The following is a 26,033-nucleotide window of genomic DNA, read 5'->3' as shown; positions in this document are numbered from 1 at the left end:
GTTAGTACCATACTAAATGGGGAAAAACTGAAAGTCTTTCCTCTAAGACCTGGAACACAAGTATACCCACTTTCACCACTGTTATTCAACAGTACTGGAAGTCCTAGCTACAGCAATCAGACAAGAAAAAGATATGAAGGCCATCCAGATTGGGATGGAAGAAGTCAAATCATCCTTGCTTGCAGAAGATAAAATTTTTTTTTTTTTGAGATGGAGTGTCCCTCTGTCACCCAGGCTGGAGTGCAGTGGCTCAATCTCTCCTCACTGCAACCTCTGCCTCCTGGGTTTAAGTGATTCTCCTGCCTCAGCCTCCTGATTAGCTGGGATTAAGGTGCGAGCCACCACACCTGGCTTTTTTTTTTTTTTTTTTTTGTATTTTTAGTAGAAATGGGATTTCAGCATGTTGGTCAGGCTGGTCTCGAACCCCTGACCTCATGATCTGCCCTCCTCAGCCTCCCAAAGTGCTGGGATTACAGGCGTGAGCCACTGTGCCTGGATGATACAATCTTATATTTGGAAAAACATGAAGTCTCTATCAAAAAACTATTAGAACTTACATATAAATTCAGAAAAGTTGTAGGATACAAAATCAACATACAAAAAATCAGTAGCATTTCTATATGCCAAGAGCAAACAATCTGAAAAAGAAATAAAAAAGTAATCCTGTTTACAATAGGTACAATTAAAACTAAATACATAGGAATTAACATAACCAAAGAATTGAAAGATCTCTGCAATGAAAACTATAAAATATTGATGCAAAAAATTAAACAGGACACAAAAAAGGAAAACATTCCATGTTCATGGATTGGAAGATTCAATATTGTTAAAATGTCCACACTACCCAAAGCAATCTACAGGTTCAATGCAACCCTTATCAAAATACCAAAGACATTCTTTACAGAAATAGGAAAAAAAATCCTAGAATTTGTATGGAACCCACCAAAGACCCAGCAGAATAGCCAAAGCTATTCTAAACAAAATGAACAAAACTGGAGGAATCACATTACCTGACTTCAAATTATACCACAGAGCTATAGTAACCAAAACAGCATGGTACTGGCATAAAAACAGACACATAGACCAATGGAACAGAACAGAGAACCCAGAGTCAAATCAATACATCTACAGTGAACTCATTTTTGAGAAAGGTATTAAGTACATATATTGGGGAAAGGACAGTCTCTTCAAGAAATGGTGCTGGGGGCTGGGCATGGTGGCTGACACCTGTAATCCCAGCAATTTCGGAGGCCGAGGTGGTGGAGATCACCTGAGGTCAGGAGTTCAAGACCAGCCTGGCCAACATGGGGAAACCCCATCTCTACTAAAAAATACAAAAGTTACGCGGGCGTGGTGGGCACATGCTTGTAATCCCAGCTACTTGGAGGCTGAGGCAGGAGAATCGCTTGAACATGGGAGGTGGAGGTTGCAGTGAGCCGAGATCATGCCATTGTACTCCAGCCTGGGTGATAAGAGTGAAACTTCTGTCTCAAAAAAAAAAAAAAAAAGGTGCTGGGAAAACTACATATCAATATGCAGAAGAATGAAACTAGACCCTTATCTCTTGCCATATACAAAAAACAAGTGAATTAAAGACCTAAGTCTAAGATCTCCAACTGCATTTAGGAAACTCTCCAGAACATTGGAGTGGGCAAAGATTTCTTGAGCAATATCCCATAAGCACAGGCTACCAAAGCCAAAATGGACAAGTAGAATCACATAAAATTAAAAAGCTTCTGCAAAGTGAGACTCAAAAAAAAAAAAAAGCTTCTGCACAGCAAGGGAAACAATCAAAAAATTGAAGAGACAACCCACGGAATGGGGGAAAAATATTTGCAAACGATCCATCTGACAAGGGATTAATAACCAGAATACATAAAAAAACAACACTATAGGAAAAAAATCTAATAATCCAAATAAAAATGGGCAAAAGATCTAAATAGACATTTCTTAGGTGAAGACATAAAAATGGCAAATAGGTATATGAAAAGGCGCTCAGCATCACTGATCATTAGAGAAATGCAAATCAAAACTAGAATGAAATATCATCTCACCCAAGTTAAAATGGATTTCATCCAAAAGACAGGCAGTAACAAATGCCGGAGAAAGGGAACCCCTGTACGGTGTGGGTGGGAATGTAAATTAGTATAACCACTATGGAGAACAGTGTGGAAGTTCCTCAAAAAACTAAAAATAGAACTACCATATGATCTAGCAATCCCAGTGCTAGGTATATACCCCCAAAAAAGGAATTCAATATATTGAAGAGATACCTACTCCCATGTTGATTGCAGCACAATTCACAATAGTCAAGATTTGGAAGCAACCTAAGTGGCCATCAACAGGCGAATGGATAGAGAAAATGTGGCACATGTACACAATGGAGCACTATTCAGCCATCAAAAAGAGTGAGATCCTGTCATTTGCAACAATATGGGTAGAACTGGAGGCCATCATGCTAAGTGAAATAAGCCAGGCACAAAAAGACAAACTTCACCATATTCTCACTTATTTGTGGGAGCTAAAAATTAAATCAATTGAACTTCTGGATATAGAGAGTAGAATGATGGTTGCCAGGGGTTGGAAAGAGTGGGGTGTGTGTGTGTGTGTGTGTGTGTGTGTGTGTGGTGGGGGGTTGTTGTGGAAGAGTGTAGGGATGGTTAATGAGTTCAAAAAATAGAATAAGATGTGGTATTTGATATCACAACAGGGTGACTATAGTCAATGATAATTTAATTGGACGTTTAAAAATAACTAAAAGAGTATAATTAGATTGTAACACAAAGAATAAATGCTTAAGGTGATGGATACCCCACTTCCCCTGATGTGATTATTATACATTTTATGCCTTTATCAAAATCTCATAAAACCCCAAAATATATATACCTACTATGTACCCACAACAATTAAGGATAAAAAAATTTAAAAACATAGTTTACCCATTACTAAGCAATGTATTATTTTTCTAGTGTTGCACTTTATAAATGGAATTACACTTTACCTTTCCTCTATGACTTGCTTTTATCATTCCATATTATGCTTGTGAGATTCATCCATATTGATTAGTGTTGTTTTGTATATTTTCATTGTTGTATAGTGTATACATTGTTAGCATGTTTACACCAGGGGTGTAAACCATGGATGGAGCTGGAAGCCATTACACTCAGCAAACTAATGCAGGAACAGAAAACCAAACACTGCATGTTCTCACTTGTAAGTGGGAGCTGAATGATGAGAACACATGGACACATGGTGGGGTGAGTGGGAACAACATATGCAGGGAACCTGCTGGTTGTGGGAAATGGGGAGAGGGAGAGCCTCAGGAAGAATAGCTAAGGGATACTGGGTGTAATACCTCAGTGATGGGATGATCTGTGCAGCAAACCACCATGGCACATGTTACCTATATAACAAACCGGCTGTGCCCCTCAACTTGAAAGCTGAAGAAAAAAAAATAAAGACCAGCTTGGGCAACAGGTGGAGACCCTGTCTTTACAGAAAGTGGAAAAATTGGCCAGGCATGGTGACACATGCCACTTGGGAGGCTGAGATGGGAGGATTGCTAGAGCCTAGGAGTTTGAGGTTGTGGTGAAGTGTGGTCATGCCACCGCACTCCAGCCTGGGTGACAGACTGAGACCCTGTTGAAAGAAAAGAAAAGAAAAGAAAAGAAAAGAAAAGAAAAGAAAAGAAAAGAAAGAGAGAGAGAGAAAGAGAGAGAGAGAAAGAGAAAGAAAGAAAGGAAAGAAAGAAAGAGAGAGAGAGAGAGAGAGAGAGAGAGAGAGAGAGAGAGAGAGAGAGAGAGAGAGAGAGAGAGAGAAAGAAAGAAAGAGACTAAGCCAATCTATTGGTTGAACCGCAGGTGATTTTGTTGTGGTAGAAACTGGTGAGCGCCACTGAAAAGCACTGCCTTGTCTTTGCTAGCCTCACATTGTATAGGCTGGAAAAGCCAGATTTCTTTTTCTAGTCTGTCTTGTAGCTAGAATTGGCCATATAACCCACTGTGGCCAATGAGATATACAAGGACATCTAAGAAATTATTTTCTTTTCCTTTTTCTTTCTCTTTTTGATATAGGGTCTCATTGCCACCCAGGTTGAAGTGTAGCAGCCCAATCATAGCTTACTGCAGCCTCAAACTCCTGGGCTTGGGCATTCTTCCTACCTCAGCCTCCCCAGTAGCTAAGACTACCAGGGGTGTGCCACCATGCCCGCTAATTTTTATTTTGTGCATACAGGCATGGTTTTGCCATGTTGCCCATGCTGGTCTCGAACTCCTGAGCTCAGGTAATCCACCCACCTCAGCCTCCCAGTGCTGGGATTACAGGCATGTGCCACCGCACCCAGCGCAGTTACTTTCTTTTCTGACAAAACGATAGCACCATTAAGGAAAAGGTCCTCTTTGCTACGTTGGCCACTCACTGTCACCCGCCTTTCTCACACTGAGTGAAGACTTGTGCTGTTAGAGCTTCAGCAGCCATCTTGTGACCATGAGGCCACAGATGAGGCCAACACTGAGGATGGTGGAGAAGAAGGTGGAAAAAGCCTAGGGCCTTAACCACTGGCTACTTCTAGGCTTCTTTTTAAGCAGCAGAAATTTTTTGTTGTTGTTGTTAAACCATTATTAATCAAGTTTTCTGTTACTTACAGTTAAACCAATAGTAATAGGCATGTTTGGTTTCTTCATTATACATTTCTCCATGAGTGGAAATTAAAGTTTCTTTCTTCTTCTTTTTTTGCAATTGCAAACAATGCTGTTACAAATATTATTTTACACATCTCCTTAGGTAACTGTGCATGGGTTTCTCTAGGGTATATAATGGTATTGAGCTTGTAACCATGGGGGATGTGCATCTTTAACTTTGCCTGATAATGTAAAATTCTTTCAAATTGGTTGTGCCAGTTTACCCTTCCATCAGCAATCCACATTAGTGTTCCATTGTTGCGTATCCTCACCAATGACTTTCTAAAACTTTAATATATTTATCAATCTGGTATACGTAAAATGGATCTCATTGGGCTATTAATATTTTTCTTTGATTACTAATGAGGCTGAACATCAGGTCATATATTCATTAATGAGCTGAATTTATCAAATGTTTACTTGCATAGTTTGAGTAACTTTCTAATTGTAGAAATCCTTCACTATCCTGAGACAATAAAGATATTCTATATTTCTAAATTTTTTCAGTTTAGCCTTTCATATGTACATATTTAATTCATCTGAGATTATTTTACATATAGTATGAGGTTAAAATTTTTTACTTCATTTTTTACTAAGCCGAGGAAAGCAGGAAGTAAAAAAACATTTTGAAACAAAGCTTTATTTTGTCCCTATTGAGATGATCATCTAATTTTACTCCTTTAAGCTATTAATGTAATAAATTACATTAAAACATTTAAAATATTATACACAACTTGAACTTCTGGTATAAATAAACTTGATCATATATCATATATTTTTCATATATATTACTGGATCTATGTATTTATTTATTTAGAGACAAGGTCTCACTCTGTTACCTAGGCTGGAGTAGAGTGGTAAGATCACAGCTCACTGTGGCCTCAAATTCCCGGGCTTGGGCAATCCTCCTGCCTCAGCCTCCCAAATAGCTAGGACTACAAGTGGATGCCACTACACTTGGCTAATTTTTAATTTTTGCATAGAGATAGGGTCTCTCTCTGTTCCCCAGACTGGTCTGAAACTCCTGGCCTCAAGCAACCCTCCTGCCTTGGCCTCCCCAAAGTGCTGGGATTAAAGGCATGAGCCACTATGCCTGGCCTATTGCTAAATTTATTTGATAATATTTTATTCAGGATTTGGCATCTACATTCATGAATAAGATCAGCTTATGATTATGATTTTCCTTTCTTACATAGCTCTTGCCTGAATTTTGGGTATGCTAACGACTTCATCTCACTGTTTAGCATTGGAATTATCTGTGCTAGTGCTCTCTTCTCCTCAATGATTGTTAAATAATAATCGTTTCTTTTCAGTTAAAACATTGGTCAAGTTCTATATGTATTTTTTGGGTCAACTTTGACGATTTACATTTTTCTAGAATATTTTCCTTAGGTGCTGTGGAATTGGGGCCCACTGAATAATGCTGCTTGGCTCCCTGGATTCAGCCCCCTTCCTAGGGATATGTATGGACACATTTTCCACATTGGCAGGGGTCCCGGGTCCAGAGTACGTAAAACTCCTGGGTCTCTGTGTGTGCCTGAGTGGCTGCTCTGCTGAGACTCCACACAGCCCTGTGTATTGGACCCAAGGCCCTGGTGGCATGGGCTCATAAGGGCATCTCCTGATCGTGCGTTGCAGAGATCCATGGGAGAAGTGTGGTACTGGCATAAGGATGAATATGTAGGGCAATGGAATAGAATTTAAAAATCCAGAAATATACTGTCACATTCACTCTTAACTGACTTTCAACAAGAGTGCTGAAACAATTCAATGGGGGAAATGACAGTCTTTTCAGCAAATTACGCTGGGACAACTAGATATCCAGATATAAAAGAATTCATTTGGACTCCACCGCAAAATGAACTCACTGCAAATACAGACCAAATACAAACTCAAAATAGACCAAAGACTTCAATGTAAGAGCTAACACTGTAATACTCATAGGAAGAAAAATAGTGTGGTACTTTGTCACTTTGGATTTGGCAACGGTTTATTTGATATGACACCCAAAGCACACAGAACCAAAGAAAAAAATAAGTAATTAGGAATTCATAAAAATGTAAACTTTTGTGCTTTAAGGATATCAAGAAGAACCTGAAAAGACAATTCACAGAATGGGAGAAAATCCTTGTAAATCATATGTTTGATAAAGAACTTGTATCTAGAATATAAAGAACTCTTAGGGCCAGGTGCGGTGGCTCACAAGTAAGGTAATTATTTACCCAACTCTTGGTGAAACAGTGAGTGAGGGCGATCATCGTGATGGTGGGTTAAATCAAGAAATTAATGTTGCCAAATTGTTAAGAAACACCTCCTACCATCACACAGTTCAAAGCTCAACAATCACAAATATGGTGGCTCTCTGAGCGCTTTCTTACAGCATTGTTTATCGTCATGTCATAGTCTTGTCTACTTTACAAATTTTTATTTTACGATCGTTTGTATTCATCCATCCATTCATTCATTTTCTAACCTACTTATTCCAGTTCAGGGTTGTGGCTGGCCAGAGCCCATTCCGGCAGCTCAGGGCTCAAGGCAGGAGCCTACCCTGGACAGGACACCATCCCATTGTAGGGCACACTGACATTCACACCCACACTCACTCCAACAGAGACCACGCAGACACACAAATGAACTTCAAGTGCACAGCTTTGGGATGTGGGAGGAAACCAGAATACCTGGAGGAAGCTCACACAGACACAGGGAGAGCATGCAAACTCCACACAGCAGTGGCCCCAACAGGGAATCAAGTTTTTTCTAATCAATCTTATAATGAACATTATTTGAGGACCTGCTGTTTGTCATTTCCTATGTTTGGAATTCTCCCCCAGTTGGCTAGGTTTTACTTCTTTTCAATAATGCAGATGTCACCTTTTTAGGAAAGTCCTCCCTGACTCCCTCTCCTCCAGGGCCAGAATTGGTGCACCCTCTTTGTGCTCCTCTGCACCCTGGCCTCACTCCTATATAATGTCTGTTTCTTGTTTGTCTCTCGCACCAAATGAAAGATTATTGAAGGCAGGTACTTTATCCTTTAGTTAAAAGCACCTTGCCCTGTGTCTAGGTGCTTAATAGACTAAAGAAGTCTGTCTATACCTCGTGATAACCTACTAACTTTAACAGTAATGTATCTTGCCTCTCAGGTAGAATTTGCGGGGTGTGTGTGTGTGTGTGTGTGTGTGTGTGTGTGTGTACGGGTACTGGACACCACCGGGGTTGACTTTTATAAACCAGCAGGACACATTTTGAGATATTTCCAGGATTTGCCACCAACCCGAATGAGGCTCTTGGATTGAGGATTAGGTATGGACACATTGTAAAACTCTAATCCAAGAGTCTAGCATTTTCTAAGTTAGTAATTAGTTCTGATTATCAATTTTTTTGTGTTTTATAAAAGAAGGCACTTGAAAATAACATATAAGACATATTCCATTAAGTGCCACTAGGATTTTAAAATCTAGTTTAAGTTTTCATATTTCTATATTTAAAATTTAAAAAATTAAATACCCCTTTTTCATTTTCTCATTTGATAAATAGGCTTTTCTCTTCAGAATTGTATGTATGACAGGCTTCTGTCCCAATGTGGCCATCTGTGTGCTGAGTACTATGGAATTCTGTAAAAACAAAATAAAATTTCATTTTTTATTATTTTCATAGCTAAAGTAATTTGATATGACATCATGATATATTGAATTTGTTATTGTGGTTAAGATATTGTTTACATTTGTAAATTTACTTTGTGCTCAAGATTCAGCTTTGTTCTTTCCACCTTATAGCCTCCTCCCCATGCGAACTTAATGAATTACAAGTAAGTCACAATACAGTTTCCAACTCATCAAAATCTCTACACACAATCAGAATCCTGAATGAACTGAAACTATGGGAATACTTAAATAAATAACCCTAGTTTTAATCTTAATGAAATATATAGTAGAGTTTCTAAAACTCATCTGTTAGAATTCTTTCTACATGAACCTGCCTTCGAAATGACATGTTCTTTCAAGGAAGGTTTCAAACGATATCTGGAGGTTTTAAGAAAAATGCTCTTAGAAATCAGATTGATCTGCCGGGCGCGGTGGCTCAAGCCTGTCATCCCAGCACTTTGGGAGGCCGAGACGGGCGGATCACGAGGTCAGGAGATCGAGACCATCCTGGCTAACACGGTGAAACCCCGTCTCTACTAAAAAATACAAAAAACTAGCCGGGCGAGGTGGCGGCGCCTGTAGTCCCAGCTACTCGGGAGGCTGAGGCAGGAGAATGGTGTGAACCCGGGAGGCAGAGCTTGCAGTGAGCTGAGATCTGGCCACTGCACTCCAGCCCGGGCGACAGAGCGAGACTCCGTCTCAAAAAAAAAAAAAAAAAAAAAAAAGAAATCAGATTGATCTGAAAAGCTCCCTTTTTCTCATGATACATAAGGAGAAGGGGAATTGAGTTGGAATTATTCCTAGTAAGGTACTTTTAGAACAGAAGCAACTGTTTTACTAAGGAAATTTCTAGAATTAAAAAATCAGATGATGAGGGCTAGTCTAGAATTTTATCCTAATCCTCTAATACTGCTTTTGTTTAACTTTCTAAAAACATGGCATCCACTCACAAAGGAACCTTTAAGATCGTTATCATGAGTGCCAGTAAGGGGGGACTCAAGGGGCGAAGGGGTTATCTGGCAGTAGAGCCCATTGTGGGAAGCAGGAATAATGGTCAGGGAAGGCCTTTCCTGAAGAATACTCATTTCATGATGTTTTTCTTTTTGAGACAGAGTTTTGCTCTGTTGCCCAGGCTGGAATGCAATGGCACAGTCTCGGCTCACTGCAACCTCCACCTCCTGGGTTCAAGCGATTCTGCTACCTCAGCCTCCCAAGTAGCTGAGATTATAGGCATGCACCATCATGCCCCACTAATTTTTTTAATATTTAGTAGAGACAGGGTTTCACTATGTTGGTCAGACTAGTCTCGAACTCCTGACCTCAGGTGATCCACCTGCCTCTGCCTCCCAAAGTGCTGGGATTACAGGCATGAGCCACTGCACCCAGCCTATTTGATGATTTTTATAGAGAAATATAGGTTTGCCTAATAAATAATAACAGATATTTTAATTTTGTTTCTGAAAATCATATTTACTATTCAGAATTTTAAATACAACTACCTTTTGTATAACTGCTGAGGAAAGAGTAAATGAAACATTCTTAATGTAGCAAAGAGTAAGATGGAAGTAAAATATAATAAATAACACATATAAGAAGATTGTAGGAAAATATCAAGAAAAGTTATTATAATCATATAAACAAGCTTAAAATATATTTTCTTGATTAAGAAAGTAATTCATGGTCATTAAGGATAATTTTATAAATATGGAAAAAATTAACACATAAAATTATCAAAAGGCAAAACCACATTAGTGTTTTCTTCAGATTTACCAAGTACAGGCTACTGTTTTATATTCATGTTCAGTCTATAAACATCATTTTCAATGTCTGCATAATTTTTCACTGAGTGAATCACCATCATTTGCTTAACACTCCTGTATTGGACATTTTGGTGGTTTTATTTTTTTCACTATTGGTAATATTATTGCTAGGAACATCATCAGATACACAGTCTTTTCTATGGTTAGGACTATTTCTTTTGATAAGATTCTTGGAAGTGTGATTGCTGGGTCAAAAGCTATAAACACTTTAAAAACTCTTTTAGGCTGGGCGCAGTGGTTCAACACCTGTAATCCCAGCATTTTGGGAGGCCAAAGTAGGTGGATCACCTAAGGTCAAGAGTTTAAGGCCAGTCTAGCCAACATGGTGAAACTCTGTCTCTACTAAAAATACAAAAAATAGCTGGGCCTGGTAGCAGGCTCCTGTAGTCCTAGCTACTCGGGAGGCTGAGGCAAGAGAATCACCTGAACTCAGGAGGTGGAGGTTGCAGTGAGTTAATATCATGCCACTGCACTCCAGCCTGGGCAACAGAGAGACTCTGTCTCCAAAAAAAAAAAAAAAAAAACCAAAACTTTTTAGCCTGGCATGGTGGTGCGCACCTATAGTCCCAGCTACTCAGGAGGCTAAGGCAGGAGGATCATGTGAGCCCAGGAGTTTGAGGCTACAGTGAGCTATAATCACACTACTGCACTCCAGCCTGGGTAACAGAGTGAGAACCCATCTCTAAATCTCTAAAAACAAACAAACAAACAAAACTCTCTTGATACATATTGCCAAAATAATTTCTAAAAGAATTATACCAATTTATGTTATTACTAGTGATCTATGACAGAACAAGTTTCATTATATTACTGCTAATGTTTGTGTTGTTATTATTACTATTATTATTTGAGATAAGGTCTTACTCTGTCACCCAGGCTAGAGCGCAGTGGCTCAATCACAGCTCACTGCAACCTCTGCCTTTCAGCCTCAAGCAATCTTCCCACCTCAGCCTCCCGAATAGCTGTGACAAGTGTGTGCCACCACGTCTGGTTAATTTTGGTACTTTTTGTACAGATGGGGTTTTGCTATGTTGCCCAGGCTGGTCTTGAACTCCTGGGCTCAAGTAATCTTCCTGCCTCAGCCTTCCAAAGTGCTGGGATTATAGGTGTGAGTTACCATGCTTGGTATTATTATTTTTAATAGTATTATTATTATGATATTATTATTTTAAATAGTATTTTAAAATATACTAAATAGTATTTCAAAATATTATAATAGTATTGCTATTAAAATAACCGTATTAAAATAGGATTATTATTTTAATAGTATTTTCTAGTTATATCATCAACATATGGCTACACATATTGTTACATTTAATAAACATAGTTCTGTCGATCTCACCTGATTTTTTAGCAGCATTTGATACATGGGATGAATCCTCCCATTTGAAACACTCTAACTTGGCTTGGTTATCACGCCCTCCTGCTCTATTAGTGGTTCCCAGGGTCTGGCCATAGGCCCCGCTCTCAGAGTATATTCTCTTCCTACATGATCTCATTTCACTAACATGGCTTCAAATATCATCCAATTTCTGTACAACTCATCAAATTGTAAGTCAGATCCCAAACTGTATATCTAGTTCTAGACTGAGGATCTAATTAGATTTTTTTTTTTTTTTTTTTTTTTGAGACGGAGTCTTGCTCTGTCACCCGGGCTGGAGTGCAGTGGCCGGATCTCAGCTCACTGCAAGCTCCGCCTCCCGGGTTTACGCCATTCTCCTGCCTCAGCCTCCGGAGTAGCTGGGACTACAGGCGCTCCCCACCTCGCCCGGCTAGTTTTTTTTTTTGTATTTTTTAGTAGAGACGGGGTTTCACCGTGTTAGCCAGGATGGTCTTGATCTCCTGACCTCGTGATCCGCCCGTCTCGGCCTCCCAAAGTGCTGGGATTACAGGCTTGAGCCACCGCGCCCGGCCCTAATTAGATTTTTAATCGTGACTTCCAGTTGTCTCAGAAGCACTTCAAACCAATATGTTCAAAACTACATTGCTGCCTTGAGGCTTTGCCTCTCAAACCTGCATTTACAAATATTTGTTGAACAAATAATGAAAAATCTCACCACCCCAAGGAGAGTATGTATTCATGAGACAGCTGTGATAAGAGAATTCTAGACAGAAGGAACAACAGTTACAAAGTCCCTGAGGTGGAAGAGGAGTTACTATGCTTGAGGAATTGACAGGAAAGTGATGGCTCGTGTATAGTAGAAGGGGGAGACTAGTAAGCAGATAAGATCAGAGAAGAGACAGGCAAGGGCTACATCATGCTAAGCATTGTATGCTTTGCAAAATAGGTTAGATTTTATTCTTAGTACAATGGCCAAACATTGAAGAGATTTTAAAATAGAATTTTAAATTATTTTATTTCAAAATTGTTTGACTCACAAGAAGTCTCCAAGTACCCTTTCCCCAGCTTTTCCCAATGGGAATAGTTGACACAATCCTAACGCATTGTCAAAACTAGGAAATTGATGCTGATACAACATTATTAACTTGGGTACAGACCTTATTCAGATATCACCAACTTTTCCAGGTACTCTTTTATTTATTTATTTAGCATAGTTCTATAAAACTTTATCACATGTGTAGATTCATGTAATCACCCCCACAACCAGAACACAAGAGTGAATACATCACATAGAAGAAACTCCGTCATGTTACCACTTAAGATTCACAACTGTCCACATAGCCTAACCCCTGAAAACCACTTACCTGTTTTCTATTACTACAATCTGTTACCTCTAAAATGTTCTATAAATGGAATCATACAGTATGGAATCATACAATGGAATCAGCACTTTGAAAGCGGCTATTTAGCTCAGCATCCATCCAAGTTGTTGGGTGTTATCAATAGTTAATTCCTGAAATGTTAAGAGCTAAATGATAAAACTCTTAGAAGAAAACATAGGGAAAAATATTCAGGACATTGGATCTGGCAACGATTTCTTGGATAAGACACAAAATCCCAGGAAACAAAAGGAAAATAGCTTTCATTAAAATTAAAACTTCTGTGCCTCAAAAGTCCCTATGAACAGAAGAAAAGGTAATCTACAGGATAGAAGAAAATATTTTTGAATCACATATCTGATAAAACATTAATATCCAGAATATACAGAAAACGTAAACCTGAGCAATAAAAAATAACACCAAACAACCTAATTAAAAAATGAGTCTGGGAGCAAAGGGATCAATTTGCTCCACTCACTATAGCCATATACACCATTGGAGGACCTGAGGTTATACTCAACCCACCTGCAGCTTCCACCAGTGGAGCCTGCATGCATTTTTTATCTGGAGGCCTAGGGATTCACCTGCCCTGCCCACCACTGCCAGTGCCCATGCACACCATCTGAGGGCTTAAGGATGGTCCTGACCTGTCCACTGCCACCACCACCAGTGCCCCAGCATGCTGTCTGGGGACCTGGGGATAGATCCACCCTGCTTGTTGCAAGTGGCACCCAGAAGCACCATTGCAGTCATGAGGATAAGCCAGATCTGCCTATCTCCACCTTCACCAGTGCCCACACGCATCATTCAGAAGCCTAGAGGTCAACTCACCCCAACTGCCGCTGCCAGTGTATATGCGTGTTGTCCAGGGGCCGGCAGATTGATCTGCCCCATCTGCTACTACTGACACTCACATATACCCTCCAGAGGCCTGAGGATTGTTCTGCCCTGCCTGACACCACTAGCACTTATGTATGCCTTTCGGGGGCCTGAGAATAGACCTGTCCTGCCCATCACTGCCATCATGTGGATTTACTGAAGACCTTGGGACTCGCCTGCCCAACCTTCCAATGGCACTGGCACCCGCATGTGTGTGCCACATGGAGGCCTGGGGATTGGTCAATTCAGTCAACCACTGCAATTACTGGCACTCATGTGCTGCATGGGGGCTGAAGGGTTGGCCTGCTGCTGCTACTGCCACTGCTTTTGCAATGAATGCTGCCAAGGGGCCTGAGGACCTGACACCCATTTGGCCCTCTGCTGCCACTGCCAGCACTCAAGCAAGCCACCTTCATAGCTTTTGAAGTCTTAGCTATAAAATGTTTGCCCAGATCAATGTCCTAAAGCATTTCCTCTGTTTTCTTCTAGTAGTTTTATAGTTTCATGTCTTACCTTTAAGTCTTTAATTCACTTTGAGTTGATATATATATAGTGAGAGAAAAAGGTTTAATTTCATCCTTCTGTATATGAATATCCAGTTTTCCCAGCATAATTTATTGAAGAGGGTATCCTTTCCCCAATGTATGTTCTTGGTGCCCTTGTCAAAAATTAGTTGGCTGTAAATATGTGGATTTATTTCTGGATTCTCTATTCTATCAGTCTGTTTTTATAACAATACCATGCTGGTTTGTTTTTTTTTTTTTTTTTTTTGAGACAGAGTCTCACTCTGTCGCCCAGGCTGGAGTGCAGTGGCTGGATCTCAGCTCACTGCAAGCTCCGCCTCCTGGGTTTACGCCATTCTCCTGCCTCAGCCTCCCGAGTAGCTGGGACTACAGGCGCCCGCCACCTCGCCCGGCTAGTTTTTTGTATTTTTTAGTAGAGACGGGGTTTCACCGTGTTAGCCAGGATGGTCTCGATCTCCTGACCTCGTGATCCGCCCGTCTCGGCCTCCCAAAGTGCTGGGATGACAGGCTTGAGCCACCGCGCCCGGCCCCATGCTGTTTTTTTACTACAGCTTTGTACTATATTTGAAGTCAGGTTGTGTATGCCCCTAGCTCAGAAGATTGTGGAAACCCCAATCCACAGATTCATAAAGTCAAATATTTCCAAGTAAATTTTTTTTTTAAATTCACATTTAGATACATCATAGTAAAACTGCAGAAAACAAAAGACAAAGAGAAAAATCTCAAAAGCAGCCAGAGGAGAAAACATGGATTGCTTACTTACTCAACACCTCCTGTAAGCTGTAGTACCCTACTTTTTAATCGAGCCAATTCTGGCAACACACTTCACACATTTATAACCTGACAGAATCTCACATCGACTCTAGCATCATCAACTCAAGCATCATTTTCCCTTCTCTGTCAAGGCCCTGCATCTTGGCTGCCCGTGGAAACCTATTCTGCATTTAGAGATGCACAACCTGGAAGTACTAGGAGTTAACAAGCCAGGGGGAAACCTCTGACTAATGGAGGATGGGAACCTTTCTTCTCCTGTGTGAGGCAACTCTGAGGCATTTTCTGTTCTTCTGTTGGACAATTTAAAAACACATTCCACATGGTTTCTTGGAGGGGCTCAGCGAGATTGTGCTCTAGCGGTCCACAGCATTGATAGCCTAAAAATTGTATCTCCCTCCTTTCCTGGCACACCTTTCCTGCTCCTCCACTCTTATTCCTGGCATCATCTCCAAAAATAAACTACAAGCACACTTCTGAGGAGCCCGGGTTAAGACAGTTTCGAAGGAGTAACAGGCAGAAAGATGGTTTCCTAACAGCAACAGTGGAAGTAAGGAGCTAGTGAAACAGTATCTGATGAAACTGAAGAGAGTTGCCAGTTAGAAATAATATACAATCGGCAGAACAAATATAAAGCAAATCTAAGAATATATTGTGTCTATATTAGATGAAAATGAACTTAATGCTCTAATTAAAGACATATAATGACAGTCAAGATAAAAAACAGAAGCAAAAACTCAACTTTAGAGTGTTTATAAGACGCATATTAAAAATATGTCTGGTTTGAGTTGGTGTTTGAAAAAAACTGTAAGGATACAGGAAGCTGAAAGTGAAAGCAGGAAAAATGTACACCCACATACAAATATTACCCCCCCCCCAATCTGGTTTAGCTATATCAGAAAAACACTTTGTAAAACAAAGCATTTCTAAAGATAAAGGTGGTCATCACTTCATTTCATCATTGTGGATGATTGGATCAAAATTGTAGTTTCAAAATAATCCCTTCAAACTGCTCGTGTGAAACAAAAGCCCTGATTTGGTGATGGCAGCCATCTTGGAGGCAGTGACACCTAATTAGAGACCAAAAACACGAGTAGAAGTTACAGAGATGAAGAAAACGGATGGGCGGTTGGTATGCAGGGAATAGCATAAGCCAAAACATAGATGCATGAAAACAGCAGGTGTGTGTGAGGAGACAGCAGAGTCCAGTGGCCGGAGGGAAGACAGCTGTAGAGAGCTGAGACCAGAGAAGAGGGGCAGAGGCAGATAAGGTTTTGTATGTCACATTAAGAGCCTAAGAGTTAAGGGTCTATGCTGTTGCTAATGGAGAGCCATAGAAAGGATTTAATAAAATCACATCATCATGGATAAATGTGCAGATGAAAAGAAAGTAAAGTATTATGAATGCACTACATAACATTAAAAGGTGCATATTCACTTAAAATGATTAGAAATTAAGCCAATAGTCATACTTAAAGTGTTTAATTACCATTAATTTATTTTATTCCCTCTAAAGTTGATTACCAGATGAAACAATTGGTTGTGTATCCTTCTGATTTATCAATCCTTTCCTTGGGAATTTGATTACCATGAGATAGGATAACATGCTATTAAAAAATCAGACAGCTCTTGACTCATTAAAATGTAAACAGTCCCATAGGAAATTAACAGTCAGCTAATTCCTCATTTTAGATTTTTTTAAATACATTTTAATTGTAACAGAAGACAAAATTTAAATCTTGAAAGAGGTAAATTTGTAACAAAAAGAAAGGATTTATTCACAGTGTTGCATCTTTAGAAAATTCATTTATCTCCAAGTGATAAAGGATTCAATAAGTGATGAGACATTTTTGAAAGAAGGCTTTGATATGGATGCTCAAAGAACATCTCTAAAGCACCTTAATGTTCAGCCCCTTCATGAATGAGGAGGTTAATAGAAAATATGCCCTATACACCAATAACAGAAAAGCAGACCACCAAATCATGAGTGAACTCCCATTCACAATTGCTACAAAGAGAATAAAATATCTAGGAACACAACTCACAAGGGACGTGAGGGACCTCTTCCAAGAACTACAAACCACTGCTCAAGGAAATAAGACGCAAACAAATGGAAAAAAATTCCATGCTCATGGATAGGAAGAATCAATGTCGTGAAAATGGTCATACTGCTGGAAGTAATTTATAGATTCAGTGCTATTCCCATCAAGCTACCATTGACTTTCTTCACAGAACTAGAAAAAAACTACTTTAAATTTCATATGGAACCAAAACAGAGCCTGAATGGCCAAGACGATCCTAATCAAAAAGAATAAAGCTAGAGGCATCACACTACCTGACCTGAAACTATACTACAAGGCTACAGTAACCAAAACAGCATGGTACTGGTAACAAAACAGATATATAGACCAATGGAACAGAACAGAGGCCTCAGAAATAACGCCACACATTTACAACCATCTGATCTTCAACAAACCTGACAAAAACAAGCAATGGGGAAAGGATCCCCTATTTCATAAATGATGCCGGGAAAACTGGCTAGCCTTATTCAGAAAACAGAAACTGGATCCCTTCCTTAAACCTCATACAAAAATTAACTCAAGATGGATTAAAGACTTAAATGTAAAACCTGAAACCATAAAAACCCTAGAAGAAAACGTAGGCAATATCATTAAGGATATAGGCATGGGCAAAGACTTCATGACTAAAACACCAAAAGCAATTGCAACAAAAGACAAAATTGACAAATGGGATCTAATTACACTAAAGAGCTTCTGCACAGCAAAAGAAACTATCATCAGAGTGAAAAGGCAACCTACAGAATGGGAGAAAATTTTTGCAATCTATCCATCTGACAAAAGTCTAATATCCAGAATCTACAAGGAACTTAAAACAAATTTACAATAAAAAAAAAAAAAAACTTCATCGAAAAGTGGGCAAAGGATATGAACAGGCCCTTCTCAAAAGAAAACATTTATGCAGCCAACAAGCATATGAAAAAAAGCTCATCATCACTGGTCATTAGAGAAATGCAAACCAAAACCATAATGAGATACTATCTCGCACCAGTTAGAATGGCCACCACTAAAAAGTCTGGAAACAACAGATGCTAGTGAGGATGCAGAGAAACAGGAATGTTTTTACACTGTTGGTGGGAGTATAAATTAGTTCAACCATTGTGGAAGGCACTGTGGCGATTCCTCAAATGCCCATCAATGATAGACTGGATAAAGAAAATGTGGCACATATACACCATGGAATACTATGCAGTCATAAAAAAGGATGAGTTAATGTCCTTTGCAGGGACATAGATGAAACTGGAAACCATCATCTTCAGCAAACTAACACAGGAACAGAAAACCAAACACTGCATGTTCTTACTCATAAGTGGGAGTTAACAATGAGAACACATGAACACAGGGAGGGGAACATCACACACCAGGGCCTGTCGAAGGATGAGGGGAAAAGGGAGGGAGAGCATTTGGCCAAATACCTAATGCATACAGGGTTTAAAACCTAGATGATGGGTTGATAGGTGCAGCAAACTACTATGGCACATGTATAGCTATGTAACAAACGTACACATTCTGTATGTGTATCCCATAACTTAGAGTAAAATTAAAAAATAAATAAAAAGAAAATATGAAGAATGTTCAATTAGAGTTCTAAAGAAAGGTTTACTATTGTAGAGATGGAGCATAAGTTCAAAACCACTACAATGGCTAAACTAAAAGGTATCATGCAAATGTATTTAGTTAGGTGTGGGCAGCTTAAAACCCTGTCTATCGATTATAAATTATTCACAGTCCCTACAAAAGAAAGACAGCATTCTATTCTTACTATGATGATACTAATGTTTCCACCTACTATTGAAGGTTCTTCTGCACTCCCGAGCAACTCATCAGGATCAGCATTTTCTGGATCATATACCCATACACTGATAACCTAGAAAAGAAAATTTGTTTGCAATTCTTTACATTTTGTACAGCTTTCATTTTTAGTTGTGGCAAAACTTAACCATAAACACATTTTTTATTTAAAATTTTGATTATCCCACTTTTAAAATAAAAGCAAAAGTGCTTTACATAGGTAAAGGATGTCAACTGAAAGACATATGAAGGAAGAATTAACACAATGCCTGTACACCCCTTAAGTATGGAATGTTGAAATGTCATATGAACGCTTACGGGTATTTTTTGAGACGGAGTTTTGCTCTTGTTGCTCAGGCTGGAGTGCAATGGTGGTATCTCGGCTCACTGCAACCTCTGCCTCCCAGTTCAGGTGATTCTCCTGCCTCAGCCTTCCTAGTAGCTGGGATTACAGGTGCCTGCTACCACGCCTGGTTAATTTTTTGTATTTTTAGAGAGACAGAGTTTCACCATGTTGGCCAGGCTGGTCTCAAACTCCTGACCTCAGGTGATCTACCTGCCTTGGCCTCCCAAATTTCTGGGATTATAGGCATGAGCTACTGTGCCTGGCCTATTTTTCTGTTTCTTTGCTTTTCTTTTTTTTTGAGACAGAGTCTCACTCTGTCGCCCAGGCTGGAGTGCAGTAGTGCAATCTCAGCTCACTGCAACCTCTGCCTCCTGGGTTCAAGCAATTCTCCTGCCTCAGCCTCCTTGAGTAGCTGGGATTACAGGCACTCACCACCATGCCTGGCTAATTTTTGTATTTTTAGTAGAGATGGGGTTTCACCATGTTGGCCAAGCTGGTCTCGAACTCCTGACCTCAGGTGATTCGCCTGCCTCGGCCTCCCGAAGTGCTGGGATTACAGACGTGAGCCACCACGCCTAGCCTATCTTTCTTTATAGCCATAAATAGACACGGCAACCTCACCCCCACTCACGTACTTTTTATAAAAATGAAATCACCCTATACATGTTATTTGTAACTTAACATTTGTGACTTGATGCAAGGCCAGTTCAATAGATACAGTACTGTTTTCTTTCTTATTTTTTCTTGAATATTTATTCATATACTTAAAAATTATGTTAAAAATACAGCAAAAGCTGACTCTCCCACCCTGTACTCCATCACTCAATTCCCATAAATCCATCTGCACTCCATAGGTATTATTAGTAAGTGCTTGCTTAGATTCCTATAAAATGTTTGTGTATAACCAACAGATATATTATTTTCATCCCTTTTACAAAATGCTAGGATGCTAAACATATTTTTTCTGAATTTTTTGTTCATCATCTAAAGTTATTTTAGAGATCTTTATATATTTCACTGATTTTTCAGTTGGATATTACTCTAAATTATGGAGGAACCACAATTTATTTAACCGGTAACCTACTGATAAACGTTAGTTTCTCCCTTGCCATTATAATCAATCAAGGTGACAATGAGCAACTTTGTACAACTTTGAGCATATTGGTAGGGCACATGCCTAAAAGTGTAATTGTTGAGTCATGGGGTAAACACGTTGTAATTTTCATAGATACTGATAAACTGCTGTCTGCAGCAGTTGTACCAATAGGGTCTCTCACTAGTGATGTATGAGAGTTCTTCTTCCCTCACGTTCTTTCCCAACATCAGGTTTTGTCATACGTTCAATTATTGCCAGTCTGATGGGTGAAAAATGGTATTGTGGTATCATTGTTTAAAAAATTTTATTTATTTATTTTTATTTGAGATGGAGTTTTGCTCTGTCGCCCAGGCTAGAGTGCAATGGTGCAATCTCACCTCACTGCAACCTCCACCTCCCAGGTACAAGCAATTTTCCGGCCTCAGCTTCCCGAGTAGCTGGGATTACAGGTGCCCACCACCATGCTCGGTTAAGTTTTGTATTTGTAGTAGAGACGGGGTTTCGCCATGTTGGCCAGGCTGGTTTCGAACTCCTGACCTCAGGTGATCTGCCTGCCTCGGCCTCCCAAAGTGCTGGGATTACAGGTATGAGCCACCACACCCAGCCTGGTACTGCATTATAGTTTAAATCTGCACATCTCTTATTTTGAGAAAGTATGAGCTTCTTTCCATATGTTCAAGTTCCACTTGCATTTCATTTGCTCATTTTTTTTTGTTGTTGTTGTTGTTGGATTTTTTCTCTTTTAATGGTTTATTTGAAATTTTTTTTACATATTAAGAAGACATTGATTTGTTTACTTTAATCAGTTGTATTTTTCCACCTGTATTCCACTTTCTTTGGAGTTTATGATAATTTTTGGCCATGTTATCTGTCATTTACTTATCTTCTAGCTTTATGGAGTAAAAATTGTCATATATTTTGGTTTGTCTTCTGCATTTTGTGATATAGTTAGAAAGGTCTCCAATTATCAGGTTTTAAGAGAATTCTTCCATGTTTTCTTTGTTACTGGATTTATTGTATTTACATATTCAATGTAAAATTATTTCGAATTTATTTTGGTGTACTATGTAAGGTATAACTCCAATCTTTGCTTTTTATTAAGTAAGTATGACTACCCAGTTATCCCAATGTCATTTATTGACTAGTCCATCTTTTCCCCAGGGATTTGAGATGCTACTTTCATTGCTTAGTAAAGACCTAACTGCATTTTGGTTATTTCTGGATTCTTACGCTTTTCTATTCATCTTGACTGCCTTTTCGAGAGTTAGTATCTCACACGTTAGACATGAAGGCTTCGCCGTGTATTTGAATGCCTGCATGGCCAGAGCCCTATCCCAGCTCTTATTCAGTGTTTTTCGGAACACTGTTTGTTTTTCTTTAATCCACAGGAATTCTGGAAACATCTTGTCTAGTTCTGAAAAAGTATATTTTTTTCATTCAGATGGCATTGCATTGATAAATTCAGGAAAATTTCATATCTTTATGTTGTAGAGCACATTTATTAAGGAAATAGTGTGCTTTTCCTTCAGGAGAGTTCTACAGTTTTGTCATATAGCTGTGACGCGTATTATTAAGTAAACTTCCCATGTGAGGCATTGACAAATGGAGAGAATTCTCTTTACTTTGGTACTCTTTTGGATTCAAATCAGATACACCAGCCCACACACTAGTCTAAAGTCCACCTGGTTTCACCTCATCCCAGCCACGTCTAGCCATCCATCATTGGCCAGTTCGCTCTTCTGTCCTACCTCCAACCTTAGCAAGTGGTCCTAAGTAGGAAAGCATTCTCTGGCTTTTGTTCACCTAGCAAGGACTCATTCTTCTGGAATGTAACACCTTTAGATTTCATTTTACTCACAGCGCTTTGAGTCTGAAGGATTTTAAAATTTTACCATGTGATTTCTTTTTAAAGCAGGAGTGAAGGTGTTTTGTGTCCTTTACTATCTGCCTGGAGGTCTTAATTATTTAGTTTAAACGATTGGTTTCTTTTTTGACCCATGGATACAGAAGTGTTTAAATTCCCCAACACGGGGATTTTCTAGGTAATTTTGTTACTGATCCTTTTTGTTGTTGTTGCTTTTGTTACTGATTTCACACGCCTGAATATAAATCAAAACCCAGCAAGGTAATGGAAACGGGTTTTGCAATCACTTCCGCCTGGGCTTTATGTGTTTGACTGCTTGCAAAGTTATATTTGTATTTATTTCTTTTCTGTAGGTTCTTGAATCTCTTGGGCTGTTAAATTAGGATGTGCACCTGAAATCTGGGTAATCCCTTATCTGTTTACAGCCCCCAAAAGAGGTGTACCATTTCTTTGCAATTATCCTAAGACAGTCAGTAGAGCTTTACCAGTCCCCATTTTACAGACATTTATAAATTTTAAATATTTTATTATTATTATTATTAAGATGGAATCTTGCTCTGCCGCCAGGTGGGAGTGCAGTGGCGCGATCTCGGCTCACTGCAACCTCTGACTCCCTGGTTCAAGTGATTCTCCTGCCTCAGCCTCCTGAGTAGCTGGGATTACAGGCACGCGCCACCACGCCGAGATAATTTTTGTATTTTTAGTAGAGACTGGGTTTCACTGTGTTGGCCAGGATGGTCTCGATCTACTGACCTTGAGATCTGCCTGCCTCGGCCTCCCAAAGTCCTGGGATTACAGGTGTGAGCCACCGCTCCCAGCCAAGACATTTTCTAAACCCTAACTTCATATAGGGAGGTTAGTTTCAGCTCCCTTGACTCTCATAGGCCGAAACTTTCATTCCCTATTCCCATAAAATCATTAAAAACCCCTTTTCCACTATTTTTAATTATAAAATAAAACAAAAAAGGAATCATATTCATTTGTATGTTTAGTTGTATGTTTTCTAGAAAGCTCGCATTCTGTTCTAATTCAATCTTGAAACTCTGACTTTGAGTTCCTTAATTATTTCTGACCACCAGGAAATTCCTTTTCTTGCTTATAAATTCCATATGCACACCTGCACCTGTGTTAATGTAAAGGTCTGTGAGTGTGTGCGCTAGCAGCATACACACATCTATTTTCTATAGGCATTTCTATGCGTTTTGAGTGAGAAGGAGGTTATTCTGCACTATTTGAGTCTATAATATATATTCTACTTCTGTCAGTTCTCCTGTATTTTCTATGTATCTTAAAATTCCTTAATTACTGATAATATTATTTCTTGCTTTTGAGCGTTGTTATAGTTGTAACCTCAAAAAATAATTCAGTAATATCAGTGGGATTTGGAGTAGGAGTAGTTATGGGCACTGAGCTCACTCAAAGATAAACACAGTTTATCTTGTTTTACTACTTCTTTTCTTCCAGTAAGTTGCTGATTTTGAGACTTATAATGTCTCTATAGAGGTGTAATTTCCAAATATTATTTAACCTTATTTCAGTTTTCAACATTTTGAATATATCTTTCCATCATACTTCTAATCATCCTCTATCCAGAATTTTGAAACTTTTTGATCTTAGGGCCCCTTTCATACTTTTAAAAATTATTATGAATCCCAGAAGGCTTTTGTTTTATGTGGTTTAGATCCACCAGTATTTACCATATAACAAATTAAATTTGAGAACATTTAAAGATAATTTATTTATTTTCAAAACTATGGTACATCTATTATATGTTAATTAACATTTTATGAAAATAACTATTTTCAAAGGAAAATATTAGTAAGAATGGATGCTTAATATTTTAAAAACCATCCTTAATATTTGTATTAATAAAAGACAGCTGGATAATCATCTCTGCTCCTTCAGGCAAGTTGTCGGTAAAAATTATCTTGGTAGAAGTAAAAGGGGGGAAAATCCATCCTTATGCAGACAGGTGGCTAGAAAAGGGTGAACCTCATGGACCTCCTGAATGGGTCTTACAGAAAGAGACACACCTTGAGTACCACTACTCTAAGCAAATATCGTTGCAAAATTAGTTTGAAAAATTCCTCATCTGGTAAATATGGAAGATAAGAGAGAAACAATATAGTAGTGACATATGAAGGCTATACAAAATTTAAAAAATATTTTACCTGGGTTAAGTTGTTAAAGAAATGTCTGTGTGGAAAAAGAGGAAATATATTTTAGTAAACAGCCCATTAAACGTTAGTTTGAATATTCTACTTTCAAGATACATGTTTCTAAACCTTTGCATATTCTCTTTATATTTCATTACAGTATATAAAATTAAAGGCTAAATGTAAAAAACAAAAAATCACGTATGTCTATTTATTTATCAATATCGTTATTGATTCTCATTTGTCATCACAGAAGTCTGAGTGGCTTAAATCTGCCTGCTTCCTTAACACTGCAAGTTCACAGAATCAAAACTTCATGATTAATCTTCTTTAAAATGTTGATATTGTCATTCTACATAAAAAACCCTACGGTCTTTACACGTTATAATTTATGTCCAACAGAAAATTGTCTTTTAGCATGACAAATCCTTCCCTCACCAGCCCTGAAAGGAATAACAGGCCAGGCCTGGTGGCTCACACCTGTAATCCCAGCACTTTGGGAGCCCGGAGCGGGAGGACTGCTTGAGCCCAGGAGTTTGAGACCAGCTTGGGACATATAGTGAGACCCTGTCTCTATTTTTAACTATAAAATAAAACAAAAAGGGACTGATATTCACTTGTTTGTTTAGTTGTATGTTTTCTAGAAAGTTTTTTTCACTGTAAAGTCACCTGCATATTTTTAGCATGTATCATCTCTAAAAGTCAGTGCCTCGTGACTATGTCCTTTTGTTTGCTAATTACTGCAGTGTCTAGTACATTATTATGCACAAAACAAAATGAAAATGCTTTGGGAATCAGTAAATGAGCATGCAGTGAGTTTCTGAGACCGTACAATGAATATTCTATTTCATGTGTTCAATCTGATACGTTAGAAAGCTGCTGAAAACAGCTACAGTAAATCTTAATAGGTAAACTGTGCCCAGAGTTCAACACAGTCCAAGGTTGATTAAGACGACCCCGGCTCCAGGGCTGATACCTTCTGCCTTGTGTTATGCTTACTTGTCACAGGCACAGGAAAAAAGAATTGAGTCACTGAGTGAGTTACCAGCATCTCTGGAAGGAAAATTTGAAGGCAAAAGGAAATACTTGTGATAATAAAAGAAAGGCTTTGGTATTAATACAGTAACCTCGTAGAGAAGGAATCAGTATCAGCTGACATTAAAGTGACAGCCTTGATTTCCATGGAAGACAATATTAGCAGCATTCTGCTGGGTCTTTATCAGTTTTCTGGCTTTCTTGAGTTAGTGCACAGGCTGAAGTGTAGAGTTGAGAGTAAGACTGAAGAGAAAACTCTGGAATGAATTGACATTTAAGGTAAGGGCAGATGACAAAAAGCCAAAGAAAAAGACGGGAAAAAAAAACCATTATGGAAGTAGAACATAGTGGTATTAGAGAGTGAAGGAATGAAAGAGTTTCAAAAAGAAAGTGATTCTCAGAATTAAATGTGGTATAGAAAGTATTACAGTAAGAGGATCAAAAAAATCCCATTGAATTTGGCAATTACCTTCAGTGACTTTGCCACAGCAGTTTCAGTAGATAGATAGATAGTAGGGGGATACAGTGATGAAACAAAAATGTCACAGTGAACTTGGGAAGACTAGTTTCAGCACAACTTCATGGATCCTTTTCCCTTTTTATTCTCTATTCTTTTTTTTTTTTTTTTTTTT

General features: G+C 38.8%; 1 protein-coding gene across 17 annotated transcripts in view; it reads right to left on the bottom strand.

Moving 5' to 3' along the window:
- The window catches only part of CATSPERE (catsper channel auxiliary subunit epsilon), a 176,387-nt gene that overhangs the window by 112,946 nt on the left and 37,408 nt on the right, over positions 1 to 26,033 (bottom strand). For all 17 annotated transcript variants that reach the window (XR_001885184.1, XR_001885185.1, XM_017870387.1 and 14 more), the window contains 3 exons: positions 24,382 to 24,406; positions 18,903 to 18,980; positions 8,184 to 8,290 (listed from right to left, as the gene is read on the bottom strand). Coding sequence is in view for 15 of the 17 variants with exons in the window: in XM_017870387.1 (XP_017725876.1) it covers positions 8,184 to 8,290; positions 18,903 to 18,980; positions 24,382 to 24,406 (210 nt within the window). In the remaining 2 variants the exon portion in view is untranslated. The remainder of the gene's footprint in view (positions 1 to 8,183; positions 8,291 to 18,902; positions 18,981 to 24,381; positions 24,407 to 26,033) is intronic.

The sequence above is a fragment of the Rhinopithecus bieti genome, unplaced genomic scaffold, assembly GCF_001698545.2.
Source record: "Rhinopithecus bieti isolate Rb0 unplaced genomic scaffold, ASM169854v2 scaffold_5132, whole genome shotgun sequence".
NCBI lineage: Eukaryota > Metazoa > Chordata > Mammalia > Primates > Cercopithecidae > Rhinopithecus > Rhinopithecus bieti.
The sequence above is the reverse complement of the archived record's forward strand: the minus strand, read 5'-3'. Positions and strand labels throughout refer to the sequence as shown.